The 24,133-nt window shown below is 43.4% G+C and overlaps 1 protein-coding gene and 1 long non-coding RNA gene across 6 annotated transcripts in view; one reads left to right on the forward strand and one right to left on the reverse strand.

Moving 5' to 3' along the window:
- LOC309332590 overlaps positions 1 to 5,302 on the reverse strand; it is a 197,932-nt gene extending 192,630 nt beyond the window's left edge. Inside the window, exon 1 of the long non-coding RNA XR_014152214.1 lies at positions 5,287 to 5,302. This is a non-coding gene — a long non-coding RNA (uncharacterized lncRNA). The remainder of the gene's footprint in view (positions 1 to 5,286) is intronic.
- The window catches only part of SLC24A2 (solute carrier family 24 member 2), an 85,172-nt gene extending 72,137 nt beyond the window's left edge, over positions 1 to 13,035 (forward strand). For all 5 annotated transcript variants that reach the window (XM_081845132.1, XM_081845136.1, XM_081845135.1 and 2 more), the window contains 4 exons: positions 4,658 to 4,786; positions 8,614 to 8,703; positions 9,722 to 9,888; positions 11,127 to 13,035. In XM_081845132.1, coding sequence (XP_081701258.1) covers positions 4,658 to 4,786; positions 8,614 to 8,703; positions 9,722 to 9,888; positions 11,127 to 11,376 — 636 coding nt within the window. In that variant the 3' untranslated portion in view covers positions 11,377 to 13,035. The remainder of the gene's footprint in view (positions 1 to 4,657; positions 4,787 to 8,613; positions 8,704 to 9,721; positions 9,889 to 11,126) is intronic.
- Positions 13,036 to 24,133: the final 11,098 nt, after the last annotated feature.

Here is a 24,133-nt window from a genome sequence, read left to right on the forward strand (position 1 = left end):
GTATCACCCAGGACTTTAATTTCAGTTAAGCACTTTGATTTCACTGGGAGATATTTGAGCATCTGATCTACTCTCCCATTGAATCACCAGGATTTAAGACTGCTTAGTTTGGCCTGGATCTTGCCCTTTCTCTGTCTAACAAGGAAGTGTTTTCTTTAAGCACAGGGGAAAAACACAAAAGGGTCTAGAACTGAACGAATTAATTTGGAGGTCTTTATCCTTCCTGTCACTCAGGCCTCAGAAATTATTCAGGAAGAACAGAGGCACAAGGAAGCACAACTGCATCTCATAGAATATTCTATGTACAGTCGTTGTGTGTCTAGCGTTTTCTAAGCCCAATGGAAAATCCTGCAGAGTCAGGAAGTCTTGTTTTCAAAAGCAAAGTGCTATGTCTGCCTTATTTTGAATAAACTGTAAAGAGAAGGGACCTGACTTTTTGCAAGTCCATACAACTGGATCAAACCATGCTATCCTCTGCCAGTTCTGCAAAAGAAGAAATCAACAAAAATCTGGCATCAGAAATGGCAACATTTAGAAACCAGTGGGTGAGCCTTTTAATTTCCTAGAACACTCCACGTTTTATATGAATGTTGGAGTTCCCTGTCAGAGGAATTTCAGAGGGAGAACAGCGTGTCAGATAGCTGGATTGAGACTAATCAAGAAGTTTGATTCCATTCATTTAAACTGCACTAGATACCATGTTTTCCTGCCCCAGTATAGCTGTTAATTGACATAGTAAAACTCTGATGCCGGTGCTATCAGCAATTGCTGTTCCGTATTTTAAGCTTTACACAGAGTTGTGGACATTGTCATGTATCCCCCAGCTGAGATTCTAGGCCATGAAAACTTATACTGCACTGACAGCCCAAACCTGTACATGTTTACTTAGAAGTAAGCACCACTGAGTTCTTTGGGACTTACGTACAGGTGAGAGAACACAGGATTAAAGCCTTAATCTGCTGGTCTTTCAGTAACCTTGCCAAGATGAAATAGCTGCCCAATGGCAGATGCTGAACTACTTGTTACACCACTTAACTCAGGCCAAGAAAATCTTGCAAGCGTGTTCCTCATAGCTTCTACTAATCTGAGAGTAGTGTACTTTGCAACCATTTATATTTCATAGAGTAGCAATGCACTCTGTTTCATTTCCGATAAACAAAAGCTGCCACTCGTTTTCCAAAGAAAAGGCCATGTATATTTTCTTGCTGCTAGCATTAAAATGTTATGTTCTATAGCTTGGCACTGAGTAGGTTTGATTTTTTAAAAGGCCAAAAGTACTACAGGAGCCACTCGCTAAAAAAATTAGACTGCCCTATGGAAGATCATCCGGAAATTTTATATACCTTTTAAAAGCACCATTCCCCTGTTAGATAAGCAGTTAAGCAAGTTCAGCTGTAATTGTTCTAACCTGTGACTTCCCTAAAAATAACATTCACTTTCACATTAGCATCTCCTCCCACTCAGGCGTGTTCCTTTTTTACCAGTTTCTATGGAAACCAAATCAGAAATATATGTATGTATGCGCGCATGCCTGCCATGGCAAAGACAACTTCTAGTGAAAAGGGGCAAACTTAAGTCCATATTGTTTTCTCTGTGATTAGTAAACAGCTTTATAGAATGACTGTGGCAAAGTGGGTTTTGCTTGATACATCAGAGGGATAACACAGGATTTATTCATTTCAGGAAAAGTTCCTCTCTGGAGTGTTTTGTCTCCTTGCAATGCATACTGGGCCACTTTTGTCAAAATAGCTTGACTTTTAACTATGAATAGTTGGCCATTTCTCCCTATCCCATTATTCCTTGGGATCATTGAATGTTTCTAACGAGATAAACAGCTTTTGGGAGAGTGTAAAGTGAGAACATGCATTTAGATGGTGTGGTTCTGTAGAATTATCTCTCTTCAACTCATGGGTTGCAGTTCTGCTCCTAAGGTGTATCACATCTGTGTCATCAGCACTGCAACCATTGGTCATTTAAAGTTTTTTAAGGAGAATGAACAGACAGAAGCAGAGCAAAGGTGAAACACGTTACTCCAAAACACGGTTAATACCAACGAAGTAGGCAAGGATTGAATTATCACAGGAAAGGCTGGGAGCAGTAGACCATCTCAACTTTACAAACCAGTATAATTACAGAGACACTGGTACTGGACTTTAATTTCCCTTTGCTGGGTTGATCTACACAAGCAATTTTTGACTGCTTTTGGGTGGCCCCTGCTCCTCTAATAGTTGTGTAGCAGAGAGTGAGACTTCATCATCATCACTTTTAATTTGTATACCGCTTTTCTATCGTACAATACTCAAGGCGGTTTACAAGCTGAAGAAACAAAGAATGTACACCTTGTAACAATCTAATGCAATACAAAAATGTGATAATGAAACAGCTTTAAAATAAATCTGAAGAAGTGTGCATGCACACGAAAGCTCATACCTAGAACTAACTTAGTTGGTCTTTAAGGTGCTACTGGAAGGAATTTTTTGTTTTAGCTTTAAAATAAGCAATCGACATCAAATAAAGTAACATTCAACCATCATTAGAATAGTATAGAATAATAATATCAGCATATAAAAATTAAACAGAAACCCGCTCCTAACAATTGCAATAAATGATTTCGAAACGACAATAAAACAACGGCAAGCCACAGTGCATAAAATAATACAATACAAATTGAGAAGCAGAGACTGGAGGGTGGGGCAAGGCAGATGGAAGGCAAGTTGCATCAGCTGAAAATCCCTCTCCTGCACAACTATTAATGGTTCAGGAGCCCTGTCCTCGTTTTCCCCTGGCCAGCCAGACTGTGAGCTCAGATCACTGGCAAGCAACCAGTTCTGAGAGTAACCTCATGCAGATCACAGTCTCCGCGCAGGTGATTGACGCCTGTGGCAGCTAAGCCAGTTTCCCCCATAGTTCATTCAGCATTGGCAAGATGAAGGAATAGCTTATGCAACATGCAGATACGGAATCATATGAAACACTCCACTTCAGGAGGAAACTGGAATGGTGCATTACGGCAAAAATTCACTTACAAAAATATTGGAGCCTATGATGTTAACATGATGAAACAGCGACTAGACCTGCCTGAAAACAATTTGGAATAGGCTCTTTCGGGAGATTGTGGACTCTCCTTCCTTGGAGGTCTTCAAGCAGAGTTTGGGTGGCCATCTGTCAGGGCTGCTTGAGCTGAGATTCCTGCATTGCATGGGGTTGAACTAGATGACCCTCAGGGTCCCTTCCAATTGTACAGTTCAGTTATTTTACGCGTAGTAACTGAGTCACGCTGCTTCAGAATTGCAGCAAAGCTACTCAGTTCAGCAGTGCTGTTGCAAACTGCTGCTGCTGATAATGCAGGAAGACAGCAACATCATAGATAATAATAATAATAATAATAATAATAATAATAATAATAATATATTATTTATACCCCGCCCATCTGGCTGGGTTTCCCCAGCCACTTTGGGTGGCTTCCAAAAAAACACTAAAATACAATAACCTATTAAACATTAAAAGCTTCCCTAAACAGGGCTGCCTTCAAATGTCTTCTGAAAGTCTGGTAGTTGTTTTTCTCTTTGACATCTGGTGGGAGGGCGTTCCACGGGGTGGGTGCCACGCAGAAGGCCCTCTGCCTGGTTCCCTGTAACTTGACTTCTTGCAGCGAGGAAACCGCCAGAAGGCCTTCAGCCATCGTTCAGTGTCCAGGCTGAACGATGGGGGTGAAGATGCTCCTTTAGGTATAGTGGGCCAAGGCTGTTTAGGGCTTTAAAGGTCAACACAAACACTTTGAATTGTGCTTGGAAACGTACTGGGAGCCAGTCTGAAGCAAGACTATTATGGACCAAAACACGTGTTAAAGTATATCCTAATTGGGATTTAGCATTTCTGTAGCCTGTACAGGAATCCCATTTTCCTCATCATTAAAAGCCTTGCAGAGTTGTTTAGATTAAGAAATATTAAGTAGGTGCAAAGTTTTTATGGCTGAATTGTAACTGATTCTCCTGTCCGAACATTCTACGTAGTGAATAGCCTCTAGGCTAGAAAGTGAGTTTTCACAATACAGGTGGTCCCCCCCCCCCATCCTTCGTGAGCACATGCAGCGTTGAATTGACTCTGCACTAATTATACAACAGAGAATCACACATTCTGGGCACATGCTCCATTTTTTCAAAGCACGTTTTTAGCCCTTATTGCTGAACATGAATGGGAAATGTTTGGTGAATGTTCAGGAGCTAGATGGGAAAGAGGAGGGAGAAGTTTTGATTATTCAGTGCTCTGTGAAGTTTTTTGCTGCTCCCCATTACTAGCAGAAGCAAAGCAAATTCACTAAAATAAGTTTCTGCTGCTTTGTCATCCAAAATCTGGGTTATATCATATTGCAAAAAAAAGTATTTTTTTTAAAAAGGAAATTCAGTGAAAAGTGTACATAGTTGGGACCCAAGACTGATTTGTAACTATTACCTTTCTTATATCATAAGATGCTAAAACTTGTATAGCTTTTATGCTAGTATTATTATTATTATTATTATTATTATTACTATTACTACTTTTATTATTATTTACCACTCTTTATCTGAAAATCCCAGGGTGGTGTGCAACATAAAAAGCACAAATTTCCATTTTGCAGCCAAATTAACATTATCGCAATTTCTCTCCCTTGTAACAGGAAGAGGAGGATGAAGATCAGCCCCTCAGCCTGGCCTGGCCCGACACGCCCCGCAAACAGCTCACCTATCTGGCTATTCTCCCCATCGTTTTTCCATTATGGGCTACCCTGCCTGACGTCAGAAACCCTGTGAGCAGCGCAATGATTCTTCCCTTTTTGTATAGGATTTGAAATATTGGGTATTGTCAGGGAACTGCCATCAGCTCAGAGGCGAGAGGGGGAAGAGCAGCTGGATTACAGAAAGCCTCCAAAGATCGTGGGAAGCAGCACTTCCTCAGCGGAGGAAGGAAGCCCCGCCTCTAGCGGGGAAGAGCTGCAGGGCTTGGAGGATGCAAGGCAGTGCCAGGACTCCATGCCTGAGCAAAATGGGGAGGAGGGAGGTCCCCCGTTACCCAAGCCTTCCCTGCGCAGTAGGCTTCCGCGCAGAGAGGGGAGGCGTCGGCCGGGGGTCAAGAGACTACTCTGCTGGGGAAAGTTTAAGAATCGCCCACTCTCAGATTCTGCTAGTGACTGAGCAAGACATAGAATTGAGACGTTCTGCACTGTAAATGTTTTGCACCAGTAATAAAGCCTTTGAAAAGAGCAGTGAGGGACCTTGCCTCTCGAGCAACCACACCGAGAGGCATAACAGGTATCTTCCTGTTTCAAAGTAGCAGATCTTCTCAAGATGTGTACGGTTGTTAGGGATCTGTAACTAAGTTCACGATCCCTTTGCCTCCGTTAAATTTCCTGGTGGAGAAAATACCCGGCAAGAGTTGCTGCGGGAAATGACATTTGGTTTGAGCCGTTCTTAACCTGGCAGACAATAGCTGTGAATATATTGCCATTTACCTATGTAAATATTTAATGGCAACCTATAAAATACGGCATGAATAGTCCTTTCATGTTGATCCCTGTGGCTGTTTCTTTAGATGTCTATTATCAGTACATATGCATAAGAAATATCCCCCCTTGGATTCTGCAGGCGCCCAACAGTTTGTGTATCCTTCAGTCCCCTCTTCTGCAGAAGTTTCTGCATTCATTTGGATAAAGTGTTTTCCATAATAGAATCAAGGGAGCACACCAGTTCTTTCCTGGAAAGAAATTCCGTTTTTTGTTTTTAATTTCAGCGGAGCTTCCTTCCATGCAAATATAAAAAGCTTCACAGCCTAAGATTGTGCATGTTTCGCTTCTCACCTTTAGAGCCAAGCAGCCTGCCCCTCCCAAGTGAAGTTGTAGCCCCTCCATTTACTATTTTGTATTTCCTGCAGTGGGACGCGGGTGACGCTGTGGGTTAAACCACAGAGCCTAGGGCTTGCTGATCAGAAGGTCAGCGGTTCGAATCCCCACAACGGCGTGAGCTCCCGTTTCTCAGTCCCTGCTCCTGCCAACCTAGCAGTTCGCAAGCACATCAAAGTGCAAGTACAGTGGTGTCCCACAAGACGAACGCCTCACAAGACGGAAAACCCGCTAGACGAAAGGGTTTTCCGTTTTGGAGGCACTTCGCAAAACGAATTTCCCTATGGGCTTGCTTCGCAAGACAAAATGTCTTGCGAGTTCCTGCGGGTTTCCCCCCCTTTTCCCCCCTTTTCCCCCCTTTTCCTAAGCCGCTAAGCTGCTTAGCAGCTGATCCGCTGATAAGCCGCTTATCAGCTGATCCACTAAAAGCCGCTAAACCGCTAATAGCGCTAATCCACTAAGCTGTCAATGGGCTTGCTTCGCAAGACGAAAAAACTGCTATACAAGAGCCTCACGGAACGGATTAATTTCGTCTTGCGAGGCACCACTGTAGATAAATAGGTACCGGCGGGAAGGTAAACGATGTTTCCATGTGCCACTCTGGTTCGCCAGAAGTGGCTTAGTCTGCTGGCCACATGACCTGGAAGCTGTACGCCGGCTCCTTCAACCAATAAAGTGGGATGAGCACCGCAACCCCAGAGTCGGTCATGAAAAAAAAAAAAAGCTCAACGACTTTGAGGGGAAATCACAAAAAAGCTCAACAACTTCAGTCCTTAAAAAAAGCCACGGTCCGTCATTTCATCAAATCTGGCCTTCTGTGAAAAAAGTTTGGACACAACTGTAGACAGATTAAACACTTAAAGAGAAATTCTCTTGGAAAGTCAGGGCCAGTGCAAACCAGCTGGGGTTGAGGAATGTATTAACTCTGATTCAAATGATGTCCCTGTACACCTTTTTGTTGTTGTTCTCAAAACCTATTTGGGCACGTTTTCCAAAGGAATCTTAATTAATTCACGTATTTCTAGCAATGGATTCGTGCTGCTCAATCAGTTCAGTTAACCCCCGAATCCCCAAACTTTATCTTTCTCTGTGATCAGCAAAGCTGGGAGACTATGGGCCAGTCTCAAAGCAGGGCTCACAGTTGTGTCTCTCCTTCCCCTCCTTCTCCAGGCACCTTGGTCGGGTAGGCAGTTCACAGTATTGTCTTTAGACCTCTTCTCTCTCTGCTCTCAGTTCAGGCAGGTCATAGGAATATGCTTTAAGGAACAACTCGTTTGTTTCATCAAAAGTTATTTGGTAGTAATAATGACTGTCACCCAGTTAAAGAAATCTTAGTCAATTATGGATTGGCTTTAATCAAACTGGTAATTCATTCTTCATGCTTTGGAGGACGTAGGTGTATTTTCACAAGTGATACCATTGTAGGAGAGGCATTACCTCCCGTGAAGAATAAATGTATCTTCTTTCCTTGTGCCTATCATCTGTAGCTGCGCTGTATTCAAAAGCTCGCTAGGCAGCACATTTTAATAATGTTAATTATTTTTCTGCACGTACTTACACAAAAGCACTTAGAGTTAAAATAATTAAAATTATTCAAATGTGCTGCCCGATTATTTGGGGAGCTTTTGCATTGATTAACCTAATGTTTAAAGGTTGTTGCTCTAGTTTTAATGTATTGCACTTCATCATTTAAGAGCTGAAATTTGCATCAAGGAAATCTAAATTGCTCAGATGAAGCATTGCATATCAGCTGCACTGAGCCAGCTAATCTTCCTTCAAGTTGCTGAATCCAATTGGTGTTGTCAGGGTGGAAATTGGATATTTGCTTTATAGAAAATACTTGTCAGCATGTCCTATTGCCATGACGGCAGGAAAGATGCCTAGTAATAAGGAAGGTGCTAGGTTCTTTCCAATACGCATTACAAAAAAAGTCATGCATTTCTTCTGGAAGGAAATGTTCAGATGGGAAATAGGCAAAGGTAAAGGGACCGCTGACCATTAGGTCCAGTCGTGGCCGACTCTGGGGTTGCGGCGCTAATCTCGCTTTACTGGCCAAGGGAGCCGGCGTACAGCTTCCGGGTCATGTGGCTAGCATGACTAAGCTGCTTCTGGCGAACCAGAGCAGCACACAGAAATGCCGTTTACCTTCCCGCTGGAGCAGTACCTATTTATCTACTTGCGCTTTGAACTGCTCGCTTTTGAACTGCTAGGTTGGCAGGAGCAGGGACCGAGCAACGGGAGCTCACCCCGTCGCGGGGATTCAAACCGCCGACCTTCTGATCGGCAAGCCCTAGGCTCTGTGGTTTAACCCACAGCGCCACCCATGGGAAATATCCGATGGATAGTTTCAACTAATCCTTTCAGAACCCTTTTGCCATGCCCTCTCTCACATTAGAGATGCAAAGATCCTGTGGAAATGTGCTTTGAAGACACAGGGGCATTTCAAAACTAGAGGGGGGGGTAACAATATTCAGCCAATTGCAAGGGCTGGCTCCTGGATGCATTAAGGATTAAATAATGAAAAGGTTTATTACAGGAGCATTTCTTCTGATTATTTCTGTCTGCCTTGAAGGATTAAGTCAGAAGGATAAAAATGTGGTTGGGGTGGATTGGCCATGAACATAGAAGCAAAACAGATTATACATCTGGGTAAATTTAAGTAGAATGCCTCGTTTTGTGGACTTTGGACTAAACTAGTAGCACCTCTGCTTACTGTTCCCATTCTTTCTGTTTTTCAGAGCTCAAAGAAGTTTTTCCCCTTAACGTTTTTCGGATCGATCTCTTGGATAGCAGTATTTTCTTACCTAATGGTCTGGTGGGCACATCAAGTAAGTGAAAGATACACCTCGATTTTGTGTGCAACCATTCCGGTCTGAAAATTTCACTATATCGCAAGCTAACTTAACTTGATACATCTAATGGCTTTTTTTACTCTGCTTCTGTACCTTGACGATAAAACTGGTAGAGTGAGATGAAGCTCTGGATGTAAGGATGGGGGACGGAAGCTGTTTTTTATTTAGTACTGTTATTTAAGACCTTCCGGGGCAACTTAAAACAGGAAAGGGATATGGAGCTGTAGAACAATACCATAAAATAAGTAAAATAGCCATTTCAGCATAAAAACAGAACAGGGTACTGAAGAAACCCACCCTGGAAAAATAAAAATGTCTTCAGCTGGTGCTGGAAAGATGCCAGACAAGAGGTGCCACAGTCGAAAAGGCCCTGTATCCAGGCACGGCCCTCTTCATTTGAAAAAGCGCTATAGATTTATAGAAGAAATTCTGAGGATAATTTTTATATCTAAAAATGTACCTATGGAGTTGGGGAGCTAAAATAGCATGATGCTCAAAAACGAAAGCAGCAGCAGCCCTAACAGCTTGAAGAATGCCAGACCAGCTAAGGGAACAGGTAACAAATGCTGAAAGCCCTTTGAAAGAAGACCATTGGTGTTATTAGTTCAATAAGGAAAGCTCTCTTCATAGATCAGCTCAGACTAAATATGGACTCACCAAAGAGCAAAGGGAAGGTCTGCTTGGACATGTAGCCGTTCTTCCTCCTGGCGACCTGCTCCATTAAGGACGTCAGCCCTGAATTAAGCACACAGAGAGACTAGAGCAGGCATAGGCAAACTCGGCCCTCCAGATGTTTTGGGACTACAACTCCCATCATCCCTAGCTAACAGGACCAGTGGTCACGGATGATGGGAATTGTAGTCCCAAAACATCTGGAGGGCCGAGTTTGCCTATGCCTGGGCTAGGGTATACTTCTCTACTCTACTAAGTAAAGTATGTTTCGCAAAGAAGCGTTTCTCGCTGCCACGATTTCAGCATATTATTTTGTGTTTAGGTGGGAGAAACCATTGGCATCAGCGAAGAAATCATGGGTCTGACGATTTTAGCTGCAGGCACATCGATCCCTGACCTAATTACCAGTGTTATTGTGGCACGTAAAGGCCTGGGGGACATGGCAGTGTCCAGCTCTGTCGGAAGTAACATCTTTGACATCACTGTGGGGTAAGTAATGTTTTTCTTTTCTTTTTTTAAAACAGCAGCACCCAATTTTAACTTAAGCCACAGATTGAAACTTCACACTACAGTTATTAGTTGCAGTTCTTTCTTGCTACTTTGGGGAAAAGATGTAAATTAGAAATACGAAACCTCAAGGGAAAAGTAGTTCTCAACCTGTGAAAGCTGCTCAAAGTTACTTCTCTTCATGGATTTGTTTATCATTTTTACCACTTAACATACTAAAAATCTCTTAAGAGGTTTACATAGGAACAGGTATTCAAACTAAGTCTAAATCAGACCCATTGAAAACAGGGAACATGACTTTGTTAGGCACATTCATTTGAAAGGGTCTACTCTGAGTAAATTGAACATAATAAATGCTAATAAAATGCTCTAAAATCTGGATTAAAAACAAGTTAAAATAAGACACAACTGCGTATCACAAATAAAACTGAGTGGTTTATATTAACAACCCAGCCATGCGTAAAGGCATGTTAAATGTGACATTCTTATGCTAGTTGGTGTTGGCTTTATCATATAGCTTTCACTGCCACTGTGTTGATGGTGTGGCAAAATTCACTTTTGCTGCCTTTGACCACTGTCCGGAGAATGGTGTGATACTCAAGGTGACAGGAGCCGGTTCTCCTTACAGTGGACCTCAGCCAGCAACCTCCTCGTCATCTTCTGGCGCAGAAAACACTTCGCCCCATTTAATGCACTTGTTGTTGTTGTTTAGTTGGTTAATTGTGTCCGACTCTTCGTGACCCCATGGACCAGAGCACGCCAGCCACTTCTGTCTTCCACTGTCTCCCGCAGTTTGGTCAGACTCATGTTTGTAGCTTCGAGAACACTATCCAACCATCTCGTCCTCTGCCGTCCCCTTCTCCTTGTGCCCTCCATCTTTCCCAACATCAGGGTCTTTTCCAGGGAGTCTTCTCTTCTCATGAGGTGGCCAAAGTCTTGGAGCCTCAGTTTCAGGATCTGTCCTTCCAGTGAGCACTCAGGGCTGATTTCCTTCAGAATGGAGAGGTTTGATCTTCTTGCAGTCCATGGGGCTCTCAAGAGTCTCCTCCAGACTCTAATGCACTACCATTCTCCAAAGAAATGTTTCCATGCTCCCTACTGATAGCCTTTCCAATGTCGCTTGTAAGCTAAATCACACTGTCTTCCAGTTGTTAGCAAAGCCTACCTTTGCGAAAGCTTTTCCAATATTGTCTCTCTCTCTCTCTCTCTTCCCCCAACAGCCTTCCTCTGCCATGGCTCCTCTACGCTGTGATCAACAATTTCGTCCCCGTGGCCGTGAGCAGCAACGGGCTCTTCTGCGCAATAGTCCTCCTTTTCATCATGCTGCTCTTCGTCATCCTCTCCATTGCGGCTTGCAAGTGGAGGATGAACAAATTCCTGGGCTTCACCATGTTTGGGCTTTACTTTGTGTTCCTGATCGTCAGTGTCCTTCTAGAAGACAGGATCATCGTGTGCCCTGTGTCTATTTGACAAGGAAGGAGGTGCCACTTTCTTGAACAACACCCCACTCCCCACACACACACAAATTGCAAAAGCAAATGCCCAAACCAGAACCAGACAAGAACAAAGAAACAGTCTTGCAAGACAAGATAAGCAACGTCTTTGGAACCCTCTAATTTAAAACAGTGGGGAGAGGGAGAGCTGAAGTCATGAAGCGAGGCGTGGAGAAGTTCAGCTCATACAATTGCTGCCGCTGAACCGTGTTGTGGCTGCTTCAGAAACATGGTCTTGGAGAAGTCCCGTTGCTTATCTGTTGGAGGTATTGTGCATGTATTTTATAACAATGTTAAGCTATTACGCATGCTACACCTAGGATCTGCTCCCATGCATCTTTCTCTCTCTATCTATATATTAACAAATACATGCTACACAAAGAGAGAGGGAGAACGCAATATCTTATAAACATACAGGAAAATGCCGATATCCATCTTTTGGGAGACACAATTCTCCTGTTTGGGATTTTATCTGTTCATGTAATGTAACAGAAAGAGTTATCAGCACCCAGTGCTGTCAGCATGAAGCGAACGACAGACAAGAGACGACTCTTCGTGGATCGTGTGCTGTTCCGGTGCAGCTAGCACGTGACGTGGACACGGAGGAGGCTCTGCAGGTTTGAGAAGCGTGCAGATGTTTAGAGCAGATCAGTAGAAGTTGGGTTGATCCACACACCCCAGACTGTGAGAAATCAATAACCTTTATATGAGGCCAGTCAAATTAAACAAAACAAAAAAGTTCAGATATTTGCATCTCCTGTATGTTCCTGCTTATCACAGCATTACTCCAGCAGCAAGCAACTATTATGTACATGTGTGAAAGAAGCGTCACAGGTCGCATATCACAGAGGTTGTGCATTTCCTCTTATACAATACTTTACCAGTGGCGGAAGTTTGCACACTCAGATGTGCAGCATCGGAGAGGCGAGTGGTCAAGCAATGTCCATGCATGTGAGAACCAGCCTTTAATCCCCAAAAAGATGCACCCTGGCTTGCTCTGGCTTCCTTAGAAGGATCTCTGCATTTTTGCTATTGTTCTTCATCTATATATATATATATTAGCAGGACATCTTTGAGGTACTTACAGGTAAAACCCACACTTGAAGTGTGGACTCCCATCGCCCACAGCATTTACGTAAAAATGTACCACTACTACATAAATATACTCATTTTGGTAGTGCAGCAATACTGTAAGGATACGAAGTCATTTTAAATGCTGTTTCCATTAGTACATTTGCCTTGTCACATGAAAGATGCTAGTGTGGCTTCCATGTAGCTTTTTAAAATAGAACTTCAAAACTGCTCTATGATGCGGACAAGAACAGAAGCGGATAAATCCCATAGGTTATTTCCTTTTGTTACCTGCACTGCTGTGCACACTTCCATGTTCCTTTTCTGCTAAAACTTTGGGGATGTTTGAGAAGGTAAATCATTTCTAGGGATGTGGAACTAAGTGGTTTGAAGCCGTTTTCTGAAGTTGCTGAGGAATGGGAAGATCTAATTGGGACAGTGAACAATTAAAGTTTCATCCATCTCCTGTAGAAGCCCCAGGAAGAGGGACAGTAGCAAAGGAGAAGCAAAAGAGTTTTCATATTTACTAAGACTCAGCATTAAATAGAACAGCTGTAAAAAACTTTTTTAAAAAACCAGCCCTTCCTTCTACAATAATCAGCACTTATCTGTGAAGCATCTTCTACCTTGTTAAAACTCATGCCATCTCAGTTCCGTGAGTGATTCATTACCAGTGTTCTTGATACCCTAGGTCACCCATGCGCCATGGAAACATGATACTTAAGACCATATAACTGAGGACTCAGCAGATGTTGATGCTGAGCTTTCCTGTTCGTCTCACGCTTCCACTTTCCTTCGTACTCTGTCTATGCATGCATCTGTACATAGCTATATTCATGCATAGCTATATCCAGGTAAATCACAGAACTCACAGAAAACAAGCCTAGATATTAGCCTAGGCATATTAAAACAAAAGTGGTGGAAAGCGAGATAACAAGTGAAAGCAAGAAAATTACCAAATACTAGCAGCATAACTGCTGTTCCTTTCTTGTTTCTAAGCTGCTGCAGCATCTTCCTGGGCAAACCTTTGTTTGTTGCTGTTTCCTGGAACATCCCTGGTGCCCTTTTGAGGCCCTGTTTGTTCATTGCGCCCTTTGGGGTTGCATCCAGGGCTGGGCTTGATACTGACACACATACCGCCATGTTGTAAATTCTATGAATGTTCCTTGAGGTTTACTCCAGCTTCCAGAATCTAGCAGGGCTTTCTGCCATCTCACAGAATTGCAGCCAAAGTTAGTATGCGTACGTTGTGTTAAAATACCTGGGCTAAGATTCAAAGATCTGTTCGCCCCTAAAGAGGGAGCTTTGCACTTGTGTTTCACAAACATCTCTTCTGAAATGCAAATCGGTTGTGATAGGACACTGGGTGGGGAGGTTGTGGGGGAGGTCAGAAATTGCTCTGGATGAGTCTAAGCCCTTGGACATGCCCAAAGCACTTCTTTTTATCTTGGCCCTTTTTATCTTTGTTTGAAAAGTTAAAGTGTAATTTGTTCATGCCCATAGAACAGGCACATCCAACTTGCAAGAGACTGCGAACTACAGTTGTTGAGTTTGGGGGGGGGAGAGCTTTTTGGGGGGGATCCACCATGATCAACCACAGACACCCCACGATCGACCAGTAGATCATGATTGACCGGTTGGACATGCCTGCCATAGCGGTCTTCAGCTTTCTTTTCAAAATGTCATCTGTGAGGGCAGTTCCACCTATGGACCGCTGTCACCAAGAACTCCCTATCTCATGCCCCTGCCCTTCTGCCTTCTGCCATGGATGAAATGAAGAGCAGGGCATCTCCTGCCAATCGTAATCCCTGGGTCGGTTGGCAGTGAGTAAGATGATCCTCAGGTCCGTGAGTCCCGAGTCATTAACAGTGGTGCCTCGCAAGACGGAATTAATTCGTTCCGCAAGTTTTTTCTTCTTGCGAGTTTTTCGTCGTGCGAAGCACGGTTTCCCATAGGAATGCATTGAAAATCAATTAATGCGTTCCTATGGAGACCGCTTGCCAGGCTGGCGGTGCAGAGAAGGGCTTTTCTCCCCACCGCAAGCCTTCAGGACAGGTACGGGAACAGAGGGGAAGGCGCGCAGCGCTTCTCCTCTGTTCCCGGGGCTTGCGGTGGGAGGAGGGTTTTTCCTCCCCACGCCAACATTCAGAACAGCATTCTGAAAGTTGGCGGTGGGAAGGAAAACCCTCCTCCCACCGCAAGTCTTCAGGACAGCCTTCCAAAGGCTGGCGGCAGGAGGAGGTCTCTCTGCCCCACCGCCAGCCTTCGGAGGAGGTCCGAGGACAGTGGGGAAGACGCACTGCGCTTCCCCGCTGTCCCTGAGATTTCCCTATGGACTTTCATCTTGCGAAGGAAGCCCATAGGGAAATTTGTTTTGCGAAGCGCCTCCAAAACGGAAAACCCTTTCATCTAGCGGGTTTTTCGTCTTGCGAGGCGTTCGTCTTGCGGGGCACCACTGTAGAGCCTTTTATGCTAACAGCAAGTCCATAAGCTGGGTCTGTGGAAAAGCTGGTTGCAGTTCTTAAGCTGAACAATCCTTTGCATAATTAGCTGAGAAAAAACTGCTTTTTCTCTTCTTTTGCAGTTCAGTAGCTTCACTTCTAAAGGTAATGATGTAATGGCATTGATGAAGATGGCATGTACTAACTTGCTTGAGTTGGGTGAGCTGGCAAAACATCATAGATAATTTTTATCCAATAGCTGTTTGTAGCCTTTACTTGTAGATTCACACCTGCAATAAAGACATGGGGGAGGGGAGAAAATATGCATTTTTGGGGTAGGAAGAAGCTGTACGGCACTTCATCTCTCAGAAATCAAAATCCACATTAAAATTGGAGCAGCTTCAGATGCAAGATTATGATTAAGGGTTTGGAATGCATGTCATAGGAAGAAAGGCCGCTGACTCAGAAGTAGGCTAGCTTTTCAAAAACACCATTTGGGGAGACAACTGTGCAGGAAGCTGTGGGGTGGGTGGTTCTGCAGAACAACACAGTGACATTTGGAGAGGGACAGAGAACCTTAGGAACAAACAGTTCCAACAAATGGCTGGGGCCTCCGCTTGGCAGAGATGCTCCTCGCAGAGTTCTGTGCTTTCCACCACTTGGTTTCCATGGCTTCAGCATTCCTAGTTGTTTGGAAAGTTAAAAGTGCAATATTAGGTTATTAGAACCTTGTAGCACAAATCATTGGCATCATCAGCACATGAAATGCAGCCACACATGTTTATTTGTGCCCTGATTACCCCCTTAGTGCTGTCAAGGCATAACTATGTATTTACAAGACACAATGGGAAGAATAACCCCATCAGGGCCTAGAACCACTGAAAGTGTAGACAATTCTCAGAAACCAGAATGGAGGCTTAGTTTCCAACAGTAGGGAGTATGACTTCTCTTAATAACTCTTTGACCTTTCTCAGGAAAAAAAAGAGAGGCAAATTAACATAATTAATTCCAGTTGCAGAATTCAGCTTTTCTTGGCGCAGGACTTGAATTCCTTAGGCGCTTAATTAAAATTTGTTTTTAGCGCAGAGTACACAACAACCCTGATGCTTTCTAATTCTGTGTAGTTATGAAACATCTGGCTGACTTCAGATAATCCAGGACTTTGCCCAATACTTTCTTGGACATTTTAATATCAGTGAGATGACTGTATGCTTTTCAAAACTCCGTAGTCAGGTATGCCTGAGATCCTTTATAGATTACAGAAAATAGTACTTCTCATAGATTGGTTGAATTTCACATCGCTGTTTTAAAGTGCTGCAGTTCCTGCTTTGAGAAGCACCAGTGAGATTTAAGTGGTGCATTGCTCTTGATAGCTTTCTCTGCAAATTTCTGGTCCTTTTGTAGTTAAAAATAAAATGTCCCCTAAGTGCTTCAGCTCCTGCTAGTTTAAACTAGTACCGACATTCCCATCAGAGCTGTAATACAAGTGAGGTTTTCCTTGCATGCAGACGGAAAAGCTTATCTAGTGACGGTCACTTGAATGGCTGTAGATGGCGATTTTGAATTGAGTTCGAAATGGTTAGATGTTAGGCGTTAAGTGCAGATTTCTCGTGTACAGAAACACATTCAGTTTGCATGTAAAGTGTGTGGACCCCAATGGAACTTGCGCCCAAACATGCTTCAGGTTCATTTAAACACACACACTTGGGCTGCAATCCTGTATCCACTTACCTGGAAGTGAGACCCGTGAGCCAGACTTGACTAAAAACTTGCAGTAGCAGCACTGGCACAGTTGTGGTTCCCTCTTCTCCCTCTGTGTGCTTCTGCCGCCGCCGCCACCCTGCAAACGACTGAATAGACCTGTACAGGGTTGCACTGTTAGACGCAAACGCTAAGTAACAAGTAGATAAGTAGGTTCTGCTGTGGTGGGAAGGTAAACTGCATTTCTGTGCGCTCTGGTTTCCATCATGGTGTTCCGTTGTGCCAGAAGCGGTTTAGTCTTGCTGGCCACATGACCCGGAAAGCAGTCTGCAGACAAAGCCGGCTCCCTCGGCCTGAAAGCGAGATGAGCGCTGCAACCCCATAGTCGCCTTTGACTGGATTTAACCATCCAGGGGTCTACCATAGACCCCTGAAGAATCACATCATTCTGATTTGAAAAAGCGGGTTGCTAACAGTACTGCAGAGGACCTCTGAAGGCTGCTGGTGTTCTGTAGATAGTGGCACTCAATGCGAATTGCATTTCTTGTTTAACAGGGAACATTGCCCACCAACCTAGGCAGCTTGCCTTACACAGAGTTAGACCATTTGTCCATTTAGCTCAGTACTGTCTCTACTAGCTGGCTGCACCTTCTTCGAGTTTCTTCCCTAGCCCTAACAAGAGATCCCAAGGATTGAACCTTCAACTTTATTCATACAAAGCAGATGTTCCGTGCAGTCCTTCTCCGGTGTAATTCAAAAAATTTGATTCTCCAGGGTCAGATTACCACCTTGATAGCAACCTTTTTTGTTTTTAAGTTGATTTCAAAAATTAATATTGCAAAAGCCTCCAACATCACATTTAGTCATTGGGGGAATGACCTGGAAAGCTGTACCTATGTCGTTCCACTGCTGCAGTTTGCAAATTACTTTCTGCAGAACAGATCTACATACGTCAGTAGAACTACTTCTGAATAAGTATCCTGTAAATTGCAGTTCAGTAACAAATTTGCACTTTCTCAAGATCAGCCATTGATTGTGAAACATTGATAAAGCATTATGAATGACAATCATATATTATTTTTTTAATAGAGTATTTTTTAAAAAACCCAAGCAAGCAAACCCACGTTTCCTTTGTTACTTAGGGGGGAGAGTATTGATTTCAAGCTGCTAATTATTTACTTATTTTAAAGAATTGTGTGGGTTTTTTTAAAAAAGAAATTAATATATGCAGGCCCAAAATAATAATTTATTTTTATGTGAATTTATTTATTGCTATTCCTTGAATGAAAATGGGACAAATGAATCAGTATTTTCTCTGTGAATAAAAAATTTGTACATAGTGTGAAAGCTCTTATTTGTACATAAGTGTTGCAGAAATATTCTTCTGAATGTATTTCTTCACTATAAGTACTGAATTTTAATTATTGTGACTTGTGTACACTTTTCCACAGCTACTCTGTGTTCCTGTAACTCTTCATAAGGCACCTTGTGTAACTTAAAAATCATATAAGTGTGGAAATAAATGAACAAATTTAAAACGTGAGCGACCTAAACAAGGCTGTGTTTTCTTTTTCTCCTCCAACTCCACCTCCCAAAGAACCTTGGGAAACATAGTTTGTACCACACAAAGCTACAGTTCCCAGCAAGCCTAACAAACCTTAGGCTTCTTCGGGCAGGGGAGTAATGTGTCTTCTTAAATATATAAACTTTATTTATAACTCTTTGCTGGAGGGAGTTTGGCACAAGGTTCCTGTTCTGGGCTCTGCCCCTGTACTGTTCATGACACAGCTCTCCCCCAGAGATAGTTGTCATCGCACCAAACACATCACCAAGATTTAAATTGGTACGTTTCTAATTATCGCTGTAGCAACTTCGGACCTAGATATTTTTAGATTAAAGCTGCTTAGCAGCAAGGAAGTCATATGCTAGTCTCTCAGCAAGATGCTTTTCTGTTTTCTGAATCTAGTGGTCCCTCGAAAGTCCAGCAACTGTGCACGTCTAGGTAGGCAAGGGGGTCTGGGTGCTCAAAGAGCTTGGTATTCCCACACTGCCCACTTCCTGCTGATGGCTTCAGCTAGTCAACAGTTAAAATACCTATCAAAATAGCTTATTAAGTGCAAGGCTGTTCTGCCACCCTTAAGCTTCTCTCGCGACTTGCAGCCTGCCCCTCAAGGCTTCCTGCTAGAGGCTTTTCCTGGAAGCCTTAATGGAGGACAGAGGGCAGGTAGCAGACAGAAGGCAGAGCGTCTCAGCGAAGGAAATTTAGCCCCTCGAAAAAGCAGCCCTATCTCACCCAGATTAGCATTGGCAGGTGCCAGGATGAGTGCGTCGGACTCATGTGGGACTGTGCCAACACCTCTGTGTTTAGCAAAAGGTGTGCTTGTGGCGATCACACAGGGTCCCCAGACGTTTCACCATCTATTGATCCCTGTGCCACCACTTGATTTCTCGCTGCCACCACCCAGGCCCTACCTGGTACAATACTGAGTCCAGTCAGGTTTAAATTGGAACATAAACTTCTGTTTATTCATTGTAGTTTAACAAGCGTGTGGTTTCATAAACGGTATCGGTCAATTACAATCATGGGATGCCTATCCAGACCTATAACTTCCACTACCTGATCTCACTCACTAAACCACCTCTCAGATATTTACTTGTCTTCCTAGCTCCTAACTGTTCCTGACTCAACTTATTTCGCTACACTAACTCAACCTACCCACAGACTCTATCCCAATTCACTCCCACTCCAACCAACCACCCAACTCCCAATGAACTCCCCCTTTCGCCCCTCCCAGAGCTGGTTTTATAGTCCCTCTGACTCCACCCCCGGGTTCTGATTGGGTAACTTGTTTAACTAATTCACCTCCAGCACTCTCATATGTTAACGTCACAGTGCTCAAGAGCACATGCAGGAAATTTAAAGTCGGCAGTGTGACATGGTGGCAACTCATAGCAGGAACTGAAGCATTTCGCAAGAGGTTGCAGGGGGGGGGAGTAGTTCTGGGGGGAGGCATTGACTAAGGAAGAGGGCTACAGCTCATTATTGTTAAGACTTGTACAGCACAGGGTTAATTACTTCCTTTGCCAATTTCAGTCTCGTGCCTGCATCAGTTACTGTACAAAAATTGACGTGCAATTATTACAAAGACGAGGTGTTTGTTTTTTTAAAGAAAAGAGCTGAGCTAAGAGATGATAGTGTTGTTTCCAGCTTCTTAACAATTTCAGCAAATGTGTTTTGTCAATTTTTACATGTTCAATAGTACATTCTCTGGCAAACTCTATTGTCGTGTTCCTTAGCTCCCGTTCTTATAGCTACAAGTGTTAAAAACAAACAAAAATATGTATATGGTGGGTCCTAAAAATAAAGTGTCAAAAACCAAGGTAAAAAGGTACATTTTCAGCAAACATATTGTCCATTCAAGGCCTGTGATAGGAGGAGAGTATTTGAGGGGGCCAGATGAGCATGTGAATCAACCCAGGCAGGAAGAACTTTTCTCTCTTTGCGATCAGTTGTTCCAAACTCTTGAATCAACTCACTGGTGGGACACACAGACTATGCACATAAGTCATAAGCCTTAATGATATGTAGAGAATCCTAGAACTGTAGAGTTGGAAGGGACTATGAGGAATTTTTTTGCCCCATGTGGGACTCAAACCCACAACCCTGAGATTAAGAGCCTCATGCTCTGCCCGCTGAGCTATCCTACCAGAATATGCGCCAACAGTGATCAAGAGAAAGAAAGGAAAGGAAAGGAAAGGAAAGGAAAGGAAAGGAAAGGAAAGGAAAGGAAAGGAAAGGAAAGAAGGAAGGAAGGAAGGAAGGAAGGAAGGAAGGAAGGAAGGAAGCAAGCAAGCATTGGGGGAATGAGATGGTGGTGTGCCAAGATTTGGGGGTCGGGGGGAATACATAGCACAGGACCTAGTCTCGTTTGAAGCTTGGCGTTTAAATAAAATAGATAAAGCAATTCGGTTGCTATGCACCCAAGTAGCAAATAAGGCATTCATCATTTAAGTGGGACTAAAGAAGGAAATGATTGATGGGTTCAGGCAAGTAGGAAAATAAGTGAGCAAATTATGTAAGAGATTACACACAGAAGTAGCAGTGCCATTCTATGTACATCTACTCTGAAGCAAGTCACACGGGGGTCATTTTGACTTACTCCCACACAACATAGGCTCTGAGGACTTAAATGGCTAATGGACAGACAGGAACGGCAATCCCCTGGGAGCAGATCTCACTGAACACAACTGGACTTGCTTCTGAGTAGACATACCTAATATTTCACTGTAAAGGCTTTACTGTCGCAACGAACTTTAGCATCCATTTGCGTAATTTGCAGAAGTGTCTCCTTGGTGCAAAATGGACCAGAAATTACTTGGTGCTAAGTCTGTGTAGCGCAATTGCGGGTGGCGCTGTGGGTTAAACCACAGAGCCTAGGACTTGCTGATCAGAAGGTCAGTGGTTCGAATTCCCATGACGGGGTGAGCTCCCGTTGCTCGGTCCCTGCTCCTGCCAACCTAGCAGTTTGAAAGCACGTCAAAGTGCAAGTAGATAAATAGGTACCGCTCCGGTGGGAAGGTAAATGGCGTTTCCGTGCGCTGCTCTGCTTCGCCAGAAGCGGCTTAGTCATGCTGGCCACATGACCCGGAAGCTGTACGCCGGCTCCCTCGGCCAGTAAAGTGAGATGAGGGCCACAACCCCAGAGTCGGTCACGACTGGACCTACTGGTCAGGGGTCCCTTTACCTTTACCTTTAAGTCTGTGTAGTGCAATTGCCAGTTACAAATCACAGCGTCCGACTCTGCTGGTTTTTACATTCTTTGGGCTGCGGTCACAGTTTGATGTTCCCCCTTCTGACTGAGCGGCTCTGTGAAGTCTCCCAACACATTGGGCAAATAAGCTTTTTCCATTCTAAAGCTACGGTTTCGTTTGCAAGGAAATCCATCTACACCTGTCAGTCACAATTTAGGAAACAGCACAGGCTGAGATAACAGCACTGCGAACTGGGAGGACTGCAGATGGAGCTGCCCTCTCTGACTGGCTAAGCAAGGTCTGAGGTAAAGCTTGTTTCATTAACTCAGAGCCCTCCTTCTCACGCACAGCCGCTGCGCACAGGGAGAAGCCATGTGCCGTCCACCTTGTGAGCGGCTCTTGCATGGAGCCGGACATCTCTCAGTGGCAGGAACCTGATGCAAGCGTCTTTATATATCCTTAAACCTCTTACTGGTGCACCTTTCTTGGACGAGGGCAGCTCTGCGCAAGGTACAGAATGGGCTGGCGCTTCTGATGAAAGGTAGTGGAAGAGTTATGGACTGCCACAGAACCACTGAAAGCAAGGCAGACAAATGCGAAAACCTACATATACACAGAGAACAAGTCTTCCAGTTCCTTAATTAAGTAATTAAGTAATTTTATTTTATTTTATAATATTTATTAAATTTCATCAATAGACATAAGAAAAAAGAAAATATACAACAACACAATTGAAAAGTGAAAAAGAAGAAGAAAAAATAGCAAACAAGATACCTAAACAGAAAAAAAAGAAATTCAATTAATTCATTAAAATGCATTTTCATAAACATTTTGGTTGACTTCCTCTAATCTCCTCCATCTGAATTTCCTCTTAATTTGAATGTAGCAGTTTCCAATATCATTATTTCATAAAACAATATTACAGTCATGTTCCAATTTCTTTACCTTTCTTATAATACATTTTCTTATTTATATATTTAAATCTAATTTAATCCTAGGCCTGATTGGTTCTTTCAAGTGATTACATATCTTTAATATTAGAATATTTGTTCAAATGGTCTTTAAATTTCTTCCAGTCTTCTTGGTATTCCTCTTCTTTCTGGTCGCGGATTCTCCCGGTGAGATCAGCCAGCTCCATAAATTCCATCATCTTCATCTGCCATTCTTTTACCGTTGGTAATTCTTGTGTTTCCCATTTTCTGGCTATTAAAATCCTAGCAGCAATTAAGTAATTAATTTAATGCAGGGCTGCAATATTTAAGCAGCAGTTACAATGCTTAGTTGAAGAATCAGATTTTTGATTATTATTTTTAAGCATCCGTAATTAATTGGGCAATGGACCTTTAAAACACTGGTCTTTTTTTTTTTATCACAAGCACCTGCAAGAGGTGCCCCAATGTTTTTTGGCACAGGGGAACCTTTAAGACGTCAAAGAAACTGTCGTGGGTAGTTTCACAGGAGGAAAAATCGGCAGTGCTCAGTCAGGACCACTGCCCCAAACAGGTAAAACACCTAAGCACACCCCAAAACAATAGAAAAGGGCAGTGGTCCCCCAAAGCGGGTAAGCCTTTCAGCAACAACAAAAATATATATGAAAAAACAAACCCAAATGGGGAGGGGGCCACGTTGGTCCCAGGTAAATCTGCCCTGGTGGTCCTAGATGAGCGGCATAGGTGCAAACTCCTATTGGCTCAGCTGTTTTGCAGCCTCCCCCCCAAAATTTTGGTATGTTGTCATCATCACAGGTAAGGGTGACTAACTTTGGGTTCAATCAAGAGGGCTACATTGGCTCAGGCAAGGGGGTTCCTTCCTTGATTTCTGCCCACTGTGACTTACAGCTGTAGCTCCTCACACTATATCTCAAAGCCTCAGGATCAGCTGGGGGCAGGTGGGGGGGGCAGTAGGTCCAGGAAAGTCCCATGTCACAGCCATAGAATCATAAGAGCTGGAATAATAATAATTATTATTATTTATACCCCGCTCATCTGGCTGAGTTTCCCCAGCCACTCTGGGTGGCTTCCAATCGAGTGTTAAAAACAATACAGCATTAAATATTAAAAACTTCCCTAAACAGGGCTGCCTTCAGATGTCTTCTAAAAGTCAGATAGTTGTTTATTTCCTTGACATTAGATGGGAGGGTGTTCCACAGGGTGGGCGCCACTACTGAGAAGGCCCTCTGTCTGATTCCCTGTAACCTCACTTCTCGCAATGAGGGAACCGCCAGAAGGCCCTCAGAGCTGGACCTCAGTGTCCAGGCTGAGGGACACAGAGCGTCAGAGTGTCATCTTGACCACACACACACACACACACACACCTCGCAATGCAAGCATACCTTAATGAATTTCAAATAACAGAGGCAGATATTTTTAAAAGAAAAATGGTTCCACTGCTTTGCTATGGAGAAACCTCTTTGTGACATGCTGCCAAGTTTCTGCAGTTTCTCGCCTGCATTAAGTTCACACTGTTAGGTCAATGCTGCCCCCGTGTGGAACTAGATGCCACAGTGAGAGATTTTCCCCAATTCTCTCCGATAAGAGATACAGCGGTACCTTGGTTCTCAAATGCCTTGGTACTCAAACAACTTGGAACCCAAACACTGCAAACCCGGAAGTGTTCCAGTTTGCAAATGTTTTTCGGAAGCCGAACATGCTCCGTTTTGAGTGTTGCACTTCCAATCTGAGTGCCACACTTCCAATTTGAGTGTTACGCTGAGGTCTGTCTGTATTTGTTATTTATTTTGATTTTTTTTTTTGTCTTTGTGACTGTGGA

Source organism: Podarcis erhardii (assembly GCF_964252035.2).
Source record: "Podarcis erhardii genome assembly, chromosome: 17".
NCBI classification, from domain to species: Eukaryota; Metazoa; Chordata; class Lepidosauria; order Squamata; family Lacertidae; genus Podarcis; species Podarcis erhardii.